This window comes from Notamacropus eugenii, chromosome 1, assembly GCF_028372415.1.
Source record: "Notamacropus eugenii isolate mMacEug1 chromosome 1, mMacEug1.pri_v2, whole genome shotgun sequence".
Lineage (NCBI taxonomy): Eukaryota > Metazoa > Chordata > Mammalia > Diprotodontia > Macropodidae > Notamacropus > Notamacropus eugenii.
In genome coordinates this window covers 249,803,392-249,816,578 of record NC_092872.1, presented here as the reverse complement: position 1 = coordinate 249,816,578, position 13,187 = coordinate 249,803,392, and the positions used below count along the sequence as shown (strand labels likewise).

The 13,187-nt window shown below is 39.0% G+C and overlaps 1 protein-coding gene across 6 annotated transcripts in view; it reads left to right on the top strand.

Moving 5' to 3' along the window:
• Nucleotides 1-12,917, top strand: part of WASHC2C (WASH complex subunit 2C) — a 50,995-nt gene extending 38,078 nt beyond the window's left edge. For 3 of the 6 annotated variants that reach the window (XM_072628494.1, XM_072628498.1, XM_072628499.1), the window contains 9 exons: nt 969-1,118; nt 4,550-4,666; nt 4,768-4,866; nt 5,473-5,601; nt 6,832-6,894; nt 7,250-7,450; nt 9,158-9,763; nt 11,563-11,743; nt 12,408-12,917. In XM_072628494.1, coding sequence (XP_072484595.1) covers nt 969-1,118; nt 4,550-4,666; nt 4,768-4,866; nt 5,473-5,601; nt 6,832-6,894; nt 7,250-7,450; nt 9,158-9,763; nt 11,563-11,743; nt 12,408-12,550 — 1,689 coding nt within the window. In that variant the 3' untranslated portion in view covers nt 12,551-12,917. Of the gene's footprint in view, nt 1-968; nt 1,119-4,549; nt 4,667-4,767; nt 4,867-5,472; nt 5,602-6,831; nt 6,895-7,249; nt 7,451-9,157; nt 9,764-10,981; nt 11,078-11,562; nt 11,744-12,407 lie in introns of those variants that run through there. The other 3 variants (XM_072628495.1, XM_072628497.1, XM_072628496.1) reach the window with 3 other exon arrangements.
• The last annotated feature ends 270 nt before the right edge of the window (nt 12,918-13,187 follow it).

Genomic DNA, 13,187 nt, shown 5'->3' with positions numbered 1-13,187 from the left:
CAGCCTGTATACATGTAAATTTCCCCACATGGAAAATGTAGGCTCATGTGGACACCAAAAGATTCTTTAGTATTTCAGACTGTAGAAAGTTCAAAGTTTGGTTCACACATGTAAACCTTTCAGAAAAGAAACATCACAGAAGATGTTTTCCTTATTTTTGAGACTTTCATATAACTCAATTCACATTTCGCAGTATTTAAATCACTATAATTATGAATAGAATAACTAAGTTGCCTGAACACACAAATCTTTTGCCTGAGTTCTCAACTGGGTTATCTATGAAGCTCATCACCTTTGAATTTACACATCCCTCCTTAGAGTCTTTCATGACCTCATTTCCCTGTATCTCAAGTTCAAATTATGTTGAATTTCAGTATCCTCCTAATCATAATTTCCTGTGTTACTCTTTTCTTTTCCTTATCCCCTTGCCCCTACTCCTTTTTCTTCAGTGAAGTAAAACTGTATTCTTACTTCTTTTATTTGACCATTATGTTTAGAAGAGCCAGGTTAGCTTCAGGTCTGCCTCCTAAATCTCATTCCAGAGTACCCAAGTCCATGTCCTTCATATAATCTATTCCATTTACAACGTCAAGGCTACTTGCCTACCCAGTGTGTTCATAGGTAAGCCCAGCTATTCCCTTCAGCTGTCCTGGCCCCATGGGATTTGTCCCCATCCTACTACTTTCTGTTATTGTCACTTCCAACAAAACTAAAGTCAAATTCATAAAAACCATTAATCTAAAGGAAAGTTAAATCCTCAGTCATATCCTATTAGAAGATACATCCTAAAGAATTGAATGCTTTGTATTTCTGTTTGTGATTTATATATGCTCTCTCCTTCCAAAAAGGATTTGAGGTGCTATAGAAACACTCAGGAGATTGGTTGCATGAATGGATTGAATGTGCCAGTCTTAGACACCATCCATACCTTTTGTGGCAGTTTCATGGGTTTTTTTCCTTTTTGGTAGAGAAAAGAGAAAATCCCTCCGGCAGTGCCCTCATTATTTAGCGATGAGGAAGAAGAAGCAGCAGCTCCATTTGGAACGGTGAAGCCAGTAGATAAGCCAATTGAGTCAGCTTCATCTGGGAGTACTATTTTAGTCAAGCAGGAAGAAAAAGTAAGTTGTTATTTTCTTAGGGTTACAATTATAACGTTTTCTATGTTTAATCTTAGTCTTTTAATCTGAAGTCTGGGGACCTGCTTTTTAATCTTTTGATAACTTTATTTCAATATAATTAGTTTCATTTGCAATCCTTAGTATTTTCTCTTAGGCATTTATAAACATTATTCTGTGAAGGAGTTCATGGGCTTCAACAGATTGCCAGAGGGGTTCATATCACAGAAAAGTTAAGAACGCCCACCTCACAGGCTCCTTATTTTTCCATTTTCTGGTAGTCCCATGCTCTCCCTCATTTGAAATATCAGTTAGAAGGAGATTGAATTTTCCATTGTAACATGGTTTTGTTCATGTTGAATGTATCTACAGAGCATAATAGAATTAGTAGGTTGTTGATTTTTTTTTTTTAATTTAGCTTTCCTCTTGTGAAACACCTGTGAACCAATATCCATGGCCTAGTCACTGATGTCATCTAGCAAAGAGAAGTCAGTGAGTTCTTCTTAGCATCTATAGGCTCTCCTTTTATGGTCCCTTCAACACTAAACTCCTTTTTCCATCTCTTCAGTACTAAAGAATGCCGAATGTTGTCATGGCTTGTAAAATACCTCCAAGTTCTGATGCCTTTGTCTTGTATTTGTGCTCAAATGAGGGGCTGGCTCACTCTTCACTAGGATTGGCACCATTTCAAGTCTGTGTGTCCCGAGATCTTAATGGGGATCTTGTAACTCCAGGGGAATGGTATACTATGATGTCACATGCAGGTATTTACTCATTCTGCAAGCATATATTAAACACTTAGAATGTCTATGACATTCTAGCAAAGTTTTAGAGTATATCACTTTATAAATTGGACTGCTTCTTTAGCTGTTTTGTACTATAAGCTTTAGGATACAGCAGACAGTGGCAAAAGTATTAGAATAAAAGCGAATAGATTGGTGTTAGTTCCCAGTTGTGCCACTAATTTTCTGTATAACTCTGGGAAAGTCTGTTAACTTCCTTCAGCCTCGTTTTTTTCATCTATTAAAAAAAGACAGCCCTTGTCCTCAAGAAGCTTACATAGTAAGGGAGGAAGACAATATCCAAAAGATGAACTGGGAAGCAAGGGCATCACAGAGTAGGGGGTGGGGGTGGCACACGCAAGATGACCTCTATTGTTCCTTCTAGCTGTGTTAACTGTCTTAGTAATCAGTTCACAGTTAGCCACATTTGTATTGTCTGTATGTATTAGAAACTGTTTCCAGCTATTTATTATTCCTCCTGAGTGGGAGAACTCGGTGAGTGGGGGCCATAGTCCCATTGTGGTTTTTGATTTTATATGTCAGTGATCCCTTTCTTTAGTATGAGTATCCAAAAGTTCACTGTGGTACTGTGTAGAGATTTTACCATAATAATGCCTACAGATTCAGTTACCAATACAACCATGTGACACCATAGTTGTGGTGCTTGATTTCTAGCTGCCACATCTGCAACTTCCAACTGACCACTGTCTCTTATTCTTTCCTCAATTTAAAGAAATTCCCCAAAGAGTAAGCCTACATAAGCTGATATTTAGGAGAATACACTGGGTATTCATACTTGAGGTTCTGCCTTTCTCAACTTCACCTTTTGCTTTTTCTCCCTGACTTTTTGGAGGCCTTGATCTCTGATGTACCTTTAAATCAGAATAGCAATGCCAGGGTATTCATTCAAATGAATACCTGTTAAAGAAGCTTCCAAAATTTTTGAGGGGATTACATCTTTTCCAGGATGGAGGCAAAGAGTCTGTGGTTCAGCATTCCCAGACTCTTTCTGTGCCACCTTGGACCTATGGTCATGCTCCATCATGGGGGCATGACACAGTAACTATAGTCCAAATAATGTGGGATTCATTGTCTTAGTAGTCTGAGCTCATGCTCAAAAAAGTGAACCAGAACTGGGCCATTCTCTGGAGATTCTCTATGTTTGCTTAGGGATGATTAGGAATTCAAATTTATTTTCTCCATTGTCTCCACTGAAGAAAGAGTCAAAAGACAGAATCAAACATATGAAGTTTTATGTATTATATACATCACTGATTTCATTGATGCAGGTAGAGCCCCTTCTAGCCATTCAGGTTACCCTCAGTCCCTTACCCCTCAGGCCTTCCCATACTGCAAAGCTCTTGTTTGTGTGTACCAGTGGGCCCTCCACTCCAGGCCATCCAACATGTAAAGGACCTTTCTGTGGTGTTTTTAATATTATCTGACTGCCAGTGGAATACTTCTTTTCTCCTTCACTTATCCTTGATTCCTGTTTGATGACTGTCCCATCTTTTTTTCTATTGATACATCTCCTTGATGATCTCCATCATACCATTTCTCGTTTTTAGTTCTTAGGTTACTAATGGGTTGTGGCCTAGTCCAGTGGTTAGCATTATCCCCAGCACAGAGCAGAATACCTAGTAAATGTTTATTGACTGATAAACATAAAAATAAATGTTTACTGACTATGTCTACCACATGCCTCCTCATGTAGATAATATTCAATTTTAATTCTTCATTTCTGTGGGCTTTGGTGACTAACATCCATACAGCATCACTTTTACAAAATACTATTCTGATACCTCATTCATCATGGTGTAGAGGTCACCCAGAGTTTATGGAGCTTTTGCCAGAGGAACATATGGTATGATAGAGTCTGATATACAAAAAAGGCTTGGAGAATGGTCTAAGCACCAAACTATGGTGCTTTCCAAGAACCAGCCTGCCTAAGTAGAGTGGGATTCATCTCCAGTAGGAAGTCCACTTGGTGATTAACTATTTGATCATGGCAACCCATGAAACAAAACATAAATAAACCAATAATTGACCTACCTATTTGGCCCATACCCCAAATTGGATTTCTTTTAACAGAAGAAATGGTCTTTTGTAGGGTAATTAGAAATAAAAGACCTAAAATGCAAATGCATGCTTTATGGTAATACTAACTGAAATTCATTCATATATAAATGTAATCAAGTCAGCCATCAATTGTAACTGGTACCAGATCCTTCCCTTTGTTGATAGAAGAGAGTTGGAGAATAGGAGATAGCAGATGTGGAAGTCAGAAGAAGCCTAGAGACACCAGTTAGGTATCATTCATTGTACCTTCAAACTGAACACCCATTCATCCAGAGCTGGCCTTTCCTTCAGCTTTATGTTGCATTAACAGGGGAAGCTGGGCAGGATTTTTTGCTGGGAAATCACATGGTATGAGACTTTTGCACAGACATTGATTTGGATTGGAGCATCTACTTTCTCTAGTGATTTATAAAGATGACATCTTTTTAATGAGACAGTTTAATTCCCAGGAAGCATTTGAATTGAGATAGCGTGATATTTAATTTTATGTCCAAACCTGCTCTTCTCCTCATACCACACTTCCTGGGCTGCTTGGGTACTCAGCTGACTTTCCTTCTCCTTCTTTATCCCTAGCCTTCCAGTCCTGGCACCCATTTCAAGACTACCACTGGTGTCTTTCAGGATGAAGAGCTCCTCTTCAGCCATAAGCTCCAGGAAGATAATGATCCTGACGTTGACCTCTTTGCCAGGGTAGGTTCTCCGCGTCTGGGTCAGAGGAGATCTTTGCCTCAGCAGTGCAGGCTCTTCTTGGCCTTGCTTTCTCACAGAGGGAATTTGTCTTTTTCTTTTAGTCATCAGAACAGCGAGCTGGTCCCCCACCCAAAGATGCCCTTTTTGGGGATGAAGAAGATGATGATGATTTCTTCACTTCTGTTCAGCCACAGCCCCCGGTATCAGCTTTTTTTTTTTTATTATTTTAAAGCCTGAGGAGTAGCATAAAACTTCTTAGAAAGGAAATGCTTGCTTAAAGTCTTCAACTTTCAATGTGCTTAGGGAGAAGGGCCCCAGAAGACAGGAATAATGCTTGCCTACTAGTAAATGAACACTAAGGCCCCTTATTTTTCCTTGGCCAAACAGAACTTAATTTTTTAAACACTCAAATATCTTGTTTATCTAGCATTTTTAGTCAGTATATTATTGCTTGACTCTTTTAATAGTTTATTGGAGAGTGAATCAATTCAATATAGTAATAAAAATAGACATGTTAATGAAGGTTTCAGATCTTGAATGTAGGCCTGGATGCGTAGGGATGTTCCCGGGAGAAATGCTGACCTAGTGTGTTCTTAAATCTTACATATCAGAAAGGAACAAATATGACTTCTTTAGATTTGGAATAATTTAAGAATGTTTATTTTTTAATTTGCCAACCCACTGACGTCAAGATATCATTTCACTTAAGAGGAAAAAAAAAATTAGATCCCTTTATTACATTGTGATTCTTTAGTATGGATGAGTTCTATACCTAATTGTGGATTTTGGCCCTATTTTTCTCTTAGAAGGTAGCCCAAAAGAAAACAGTAGTGAAAAAAGATAATTTTGGTCCTCCTCTTGAAAGCCATAAATTCCCTGAATCATCTCCAAGTATCAAACATGAAACAGGCGTGTGGAAACTGGAAACAGCCCAGGTTAGTACAGATAGACTTTGAAGGTTTATTATTGGCATAGCTAAAAATCTGTGTATGTAGCTGCACAAAGATATGAAGAATGTATCCTTCTAGAATGTTTCTTTGGAGGAAATTCTCATATTTGAATTGAGGAAGGAAGAAATGAAATGATTTGTTTTTCCTTTTCACATTTTGTTGGTGAAATTATAGTCAGTGCAGAGGAGAAAATGCTAGTTTTATCTCTTTGGAATTTAACACTCTTCTGTAGCATGCTGAATGGCTTAATACGCTTTATAGATTTCTTGGGTGTTTTCATAAATATTGATGGTCGCCTTCATTTTTTTTTTTTTTGAGGCAATTGGGGTTAAGTGACTTGCCCAGGATCACACAGCTAGTATCTGAGGTCACTTTTGTATTCAGGTCCTCCTGATTCCAGGGCTGGCGCTCTATCCACTGTGCCACCTAGTTGACCCAATAGTGTATAGATAAAAGACCCTAGGGGGTAATTTTAAGAACCTGGTATAGACCTATTTTTAGAAATTCCCCAAAGTAAACTCTTACTGAGGAAAAATATATTGGGTATTCTTAATTTCACTTTTTACCTTTCCTCCCTGGCTTTTTGGAGGCCTCAATCTCTGATACACCTTTAGACCAGAATAGCTAGACATGGGTAGTCATTCAAATGAATACCTATTATACAGGCTTCTAAAATTTTGTTTGGGATTACATCTTTTCCAGGATGGAAGCAAAGTCTGCTTCAGCATTCCCAGAATGTTTCTGGTCCACCTCAGACCTGGGGTATAACCGACTAACTGTAGTCCAAATAACATAGGATTCTTTGTCTTAGTATTCTGAACCCATGCCCAGATAAGTGAACCAGATCTGGGCCATTCTCTGGAGCTGCCCCTGACTTTCCCTCTATGCCTAGACATGTGCCTAGGAGACCAACAAGATAGTTGTTAAGTTCAGCCCTGCTTGACTTTTCATGGCTTGACAATACTGTCAATCCATTGGCCATTTCATTTCCGAGGTTCATGAGGGTGAGTCCCCATAGGTAGGAGGAGCTGATAAAGCCTCTGGATGAAATCTCTGAAACCCCTATGATATCCTTCAAAAGAAGTTCTCATTTTAGGGCAAAGGAAAGAGGAATGATGTGTGTTACACATGAATATTTAATTAGTGTTGCAGTTTGGGGACCTTTCCCATCCCATTTATCCCTACTGGTTTTTAATCCAGTGTCATTCCACACAGGACTCTGCAGGCCTCCTTCCACATAAAACCAAAGAGCCTTCCTCTCGGATCGGGAAACTACAAGTAATTCTTGCCACACTTTGGGAGCCTTCACTGCCCGCTGTGGGGCCTCCTTAATCTCTGGATATCTTGTCTCTTCTTTAGCTCTTCCCCTGGCATTTCCCCCCATTGTTGCTTCCCACACGATGCTAGGCCTGTCTCACCTTTCCTCTTTTTCCTGTGGCAGTGATTGTGGGCACAGCTGCATATCCTCTGTCTGAATCTGGGGGCTCTGTGGAACCTTCCCTTGCATCTGTTTTTCCTTGCCCATCTAGTGCCCTGCTCTCGTTAAGTGTTTTCAGTCATTTGTCATCTCCCCTAGCGTGTCATGATCTGGATACAGATAAAAAAAACAGCAAATTTCATTTTTATTCCCTAGGCAGACTTAGCTATTAATCCAGCGGCCTTGCTGCCCGGGACAGCTCCCAAAATATCCGGGGTGAAGGCTGCTGTGCCGGAGTTTACCTTTACTGCATCTGAGCCCAGTGAAGTCAGGGCTGTGGAGACTGCCTCTGCTGGTGAGACAGGTGTGAGCTTTGAGGACCCAGCCCGAGCAGATACCTTACACAGTGTAAACAAGGTGATGAATTGCTTTCTTCTCTTTTGAAGTATTTCTGACACCTCTGTAGGGCACTGAACATCCTTCTCAGTCACATTCAGCTATCCAGGGGATCATCAGCCTTGGCTTACAAACACATCACTTTTCCTTACTAGTCTGACATCCTCCAGCCATCCCCCTCCCAGGCACAGCCCTGCTGCCCTCTAGTGAGCAACATGAGATCCATTCTCTTCATTTGTTACTCCATAGAACCCTAAAGGTGTAGACTCACAAGGGATCTCAGAAGTCGCCATCTAGTCCAGTGGTTCAGAAAATTCATGAAGACAAAAAACGTTCAGGAACGTTCTTCAGGAACACTTTTAAATGAGTTTTATCAATCACATCATAAAGTGCATGAGACATTTTTTTAATCTACAGAAATTATGTTACCTATTTATCAAAGTAAATCATTTAGTAGATCTCTTGTAGTCACTTTGCATCACTCCTAGGGTCTACAGTCTGTCGGCTGGGAAGCCTTGATCACATCCAATCCTCTTACTACCCACTTACCAGAAGAACCCAAATGAGGACCTGGATCTCCTGGCACCCTTTCCCACTGCCCCCCACCACTTACTTTCTCCAGGCAGACCCCCCAGTGGCATCTTGCCCTTTGGGTTAAATAGACAAACAGTATGAGTTCTTAGTAAGAAAACAAATTCTGTACCATCTACCTCCAAATTTCATTCTGGTTTCTTAGCTATTAACATTTTTACTCTCTTTATGTAAAATTAATTGAGAATTTTATTCTTAAAAAAAGAAAGAATTTTATTCTTATGTAATTTGGCTAATTGTACTAACATGGTACACAGAACACATTGTTATTATCACCCACAGTTTCACAAGCTATCAGATCAAGGCATTTTTTGTATAATAATCGGCATCAAAGAGACACCTTGTGTATAGTGGTGTGTTTAAATTGTAGTGGGAGGTCAGAATTTTAAAGGATTAGAACATAAAAGAGAAAAACAAAAGATTTAGACTTAATTTAGTGTGAGAAGACTAGGAGTCTCCTTCCTTGGCCACATTTAATATAGGAGAAACATTAAATGACCTGTAAGATAATACTGTCTTTGTTGTTCAGTTCTTTTTTTTTTCCAGTCATGTCTGACATTTTATGACCTCTTATGGGGTTTTCTTGACAAAAATTCTAAAATAGTTTGCCATTTCATTCTCCACCTCATTTTACAGATGAGAAAACTGAGGCAAACAGAGTGAAATGACTTGTCCAGGTTCACACAGCTAGTAAATAGCTGAGGTCAGATTTGAACTCAGAAAGATGAGTCTTCTCAACTCCAGGCCTGGTACTCAATCCACTGTTTCACTTAGCTGTCATTAATACTGTCCTACTTGGAGATAAGAGAAAGGAATTAGAGTAACTTTTTTCAGCTTATTGATTCTTTGATTTACCCTTGTGTTTAAGAATATTTGTTTGAGGTAGAAGTTCTTAACATGCTCTGCACAGACTTAATTTTCTAATTTATCAACTATATTTCAATATAATTGGATTTCTCTGTATTTTATTTTATGCATTTACAAATACTCTTCTGTGAAGAGGTCTGTGGATTTCCCCAGACCACCAAAGGAGGTCCATGACACCAAAAAAGGTTAAGCACCCCTGGTGTAAAGTAACATGGTCTGCATGGACAAAATTTCAGGTTGTGATCTGAGAACATTTCTTTGCCACTACAGAGCCGAATCACAATGAAAGGAAAACGAAGGCCTCAAACCCGAGCTGCCCGGAGGCTGGCTGCCCAGGAATCCAGTGAGGCTGAGGATATAAATGATGCTGAAGGGCTTCTGCTGAACAGGGAGCATGTCATCTCCCCACCCATCAAACAGCAGCTTACCAGAGAAGTAGACAAGAACAAGAACTTAGCAGCTCCTTCTCCCATTTTGGAAGATGCCCTAGTGCCTGCAGGAGACAGAAGTCCTTCTAGTAGATCTGTGCACCTGACTACTAAGGAGAGCCTTTTTGATTCCAGTGACATCTTTGCAAAGGTTTCTGGGTCAAAGTCAACAACAAAGAGAGCAAAGGACAAGGAGATGGTCTCAGAGGACCTGACCACCCAGCCCCAGGGCAAAGAAGAAAAGCAGTCTTTGAGTCCAGTGCTGGATGAACCAGAGTTTGAGGAGGATCTCTTTCAATCTGTGAAGCAGAAACCATCAAAGAAAAAAAATACCGTTCCTCTCCTAGAGGAAGAAGATGATCTCTTCACAAACCAAAAAGCCAAGAAAAAGACAGCAGAACCTCTCTGGCAGCAAGATGTTGTCTCAAAAAAACAAGACATTTTTGAGGTAATTAGATAGTCTTTAAGTTGGTGCATTGTTCTTTAAGAGTCCTGATAGAGAAATAACCCATTCATTTATTTGGATTTTATTCATTTTTTTTATGTGTAGCTACATCTGCCTGCATAAATTAGGTTTAAAATGAAATTTCCATGAAATTTATTTAGAAAAACCAGAGGTACTTCCTCTTTAAGGCATCAGCCTTGGTTTGGTCACAAAAAATGGAAAAGATCTTGATTTTTAGATTACCCTTAAAACAGTATTGTGGCTAGCTCTCTGGAATGTTTTCACATTATGTGCTGAGTTGACTTGATTGCTCAGATTTTGAACCATGTATTCTAGAGAAGCTTAAAATTTCCCAAAGCATATTCAGTTTAGATGAAAAACCCAGTTTTCTACTTTAACAAAATTAAGACCCTCCTAGTTAGGTAAACATGTTTTAATCATCTACTATATCAAATCACTGAACTAGGTACAGGGGAGATATAAAATTGATAGAAGACAGAGTACTTATTGTAATTTGCCCAGTGGAATTTCAGATTTTGAAGACAAAGATTGTGATATTGTTTTGGTAGGATGAAAGTATTAGTAGGAAGATGTATGCTCAGAAACTAAAATATAAAACAACATACGATAAGCAAAGTGTTCTGTGCCATCTGAAGAGGAGAAGATCATTACAACTGGGAGGCCAAGTAGTACTTCATGTGGAGAAGGCGATATTTGAATTGGGATTTAAAGGATAAGAACCTGAATGTCCAATATGCAGCTTGGATTCCCTATCCAAACCAAATTCTATATGCCCTCCTCAATCTGTTCTTCCATAAAATGTCTTTGGAGGGCATGTCATTATCTCACTGACCCATGTTCATAATCCTGTAGTTATTCTAGTCTGTTTCTATACCCTCACCTTCCATATCTGATCATTTGTGATATCCTACCAGTTTTATTTCAATGGCACTTTTTACTTCTTTCACCCTCATTAAGGTCCTTAAAATGTTGCTTCTAGACTATTGTAATAACCTCTTAATTAGCTCCATGTCCCTCTCATTTTCTCACCAGTCTATCCAACTGGCAAAGTAATTTTCCTAAGATGCAAATCTCTGACCATTTCATTCCCCTGCTCAACTGTGTTCTGCAGCTCCGTTTTCTGTAGGATAAAATACAGGTGCCTTAACCTGGCATTTAAGATCCTTCATAATGGAGTTATATCTCCATCCTGTTTCCTAGTTTTCTCCTCTACATTCCTGCCCAGCTGGACTAGTAGCTGCTCTCTAAACCTGGGGAAACTGAGACTGAAAGGTCCTGACTTGCCCAGGGTCACATGTAAGTGTCTGAGGATTTGAACTCAGGATTTCCTGACTCTCAGTCTGTTGCTCTTTGCACTGTGTTCCATAACCCACCAAGGTCACAATGAAAATGAGGAACAAATTTAATGTGCATGAGAAAATTAAATGTTTAGGAAGAAGCAGTTTTGAAGATTAGAATTTTGGAAGCAGCATGGTTTCATGAGCTGGTGAGGTCTTAAGGAATGAACTTGTCCCTCTGTCTCTAACACAGATGTTAGAGTCTCCCGGGGGAGGCAGGGAAGGTAAGGACAAAAAACTAACCCAGTTCTAAAGCTGTAGTATAAAATGCTTCTAGGTACTGTAGGAGTTCAGAGATTAAATAATAACATATACATGACAAGTCTAATAACCATTATCAGTCAATTTGAGCAGCTATACAGTCTAGGTATTTGTTGCATTTACTTAAAAGTAGAAAAAAATCTTAACTTAAAATTGTCTTTTTCTTTTGTGGTGGTGTGCAAGGATGACATATTTGCTACAGAAGCAATTAAACCAGCACAGAAAACAAAAGAGAAGGATAAAGCCTTGGAATCCAACCTTTTTGATGATAACATTGACATCTTTGCTGACCTAACTGTAAAACCCAAAGAGAAGAAGTCAAAAAAGAAAGTGGAGCCAAAGTCAATATTTGATGACGAGATGGGTGAGTGTGGTTTTCTGTAGGTAAAAAAATTACATTGAATGTAACACATGGAGAATTTGTGCCATCCACTCGATTCTGCTGTTCCTCTTTTTGACTGGATTTTGTGGGTACTATGAGTGCATTTGTCTCTGGGCACATAGTAATTACATTACTACTTCTACTTGTATAACACTCTATTCAGAGTGTTATTAAAAGAACTAGCCTGGAAAAGAGAAGACTACATGGGGTTACATGCTAGTGGTCAGATCAATGAAAAGTTTTCTATAGAATAACAAGTATTTGGTGCCACATGAGACAGGAGGAGAGAATCAGTCCAGAAAAGGTATCAGGGGAAAGATATCCATTAAGTCTAAGAGTTTTTTGACTAGAGACATGGTAGAATTTGGGCCTTTGCTTCTTAACAAGAAGAGGCATTTTGGCTGCAGAGTATTAAGCTGGGCTTCCAGTAATTGTTGTGTTCCTCATATAACCAAAACTGAGGTCCAGAGTGTGAGGTCACGTAGCTAGTTAAGTCTAGAACCAAAACTAGAGTCTGAGTGTTGTGACTCTCAATTTGGCTTTTTCCCCCCTTCATATTGCTTTCAGGAATTTGGCCCTGGAAAGGACAGTTGGTATCTGTGTGGGATATGTTTTAATAATGTTTCTTATTTTTCTTTTATTCAAGATGATATTTTCTCATCTAGCAGTGGCCTGACCAAGATGCCCAAGCCAAAAAGCCAGTCCACCCAATCAACACCGGAAACAAGATTAGAAACCAAGGTGTCCAGTACATTTGATGACCCTCTAAATGCTCTTGGAGGCCAATAGAGGACACATACATGCTTAAGACCATGATAGAAGTAGGGATATTATCGTTGTGGGATCTTTTCTTGGTTTATTATCATATCCTTACATTCTAACAACTGTAGCAAGAAAAAGCAGAAAGAGCAAGAAAAGTTCTTCTCTTGTTCAATGTAAGCAGTATTATTTTTGCACTGGTTTTAATCATGCTTAATTAATATTAAGAAAAAAACAGCTATTCTAAAATACTTTTGGTTATGTGCAGATCAACTTTAATTAGCCTGTGCAATACTTGCAATGATGTACTCTGTGATATAGAACATTGTTTCTTTTATTGAACAGAGACAAAAATTGCTGATAATTAAAATGGTGAAATATAAATAGTTTAAAACTATTTTTTATGTCTACTTAAGTTATTGCAGTCAGAATTTATCAGGAGCTACTCTGAGAAACACAGCCTGAAAAGGAGGACACTTGACAATGCTGCTTCCTACCTTCATGTTCACTGTTATAAGGGATCACTGAGTTTAGAAGAAAGTCCTTTTTTTGATTCTGCATTGATGCAGGATAGCATGTAAATCATTCCTTTGACCGCAGCCCTGATCCTGTGTTCAGGGCCTGCTGGGTATTGACCAAACATCCCAAGGGAATCACTGGCTACTTC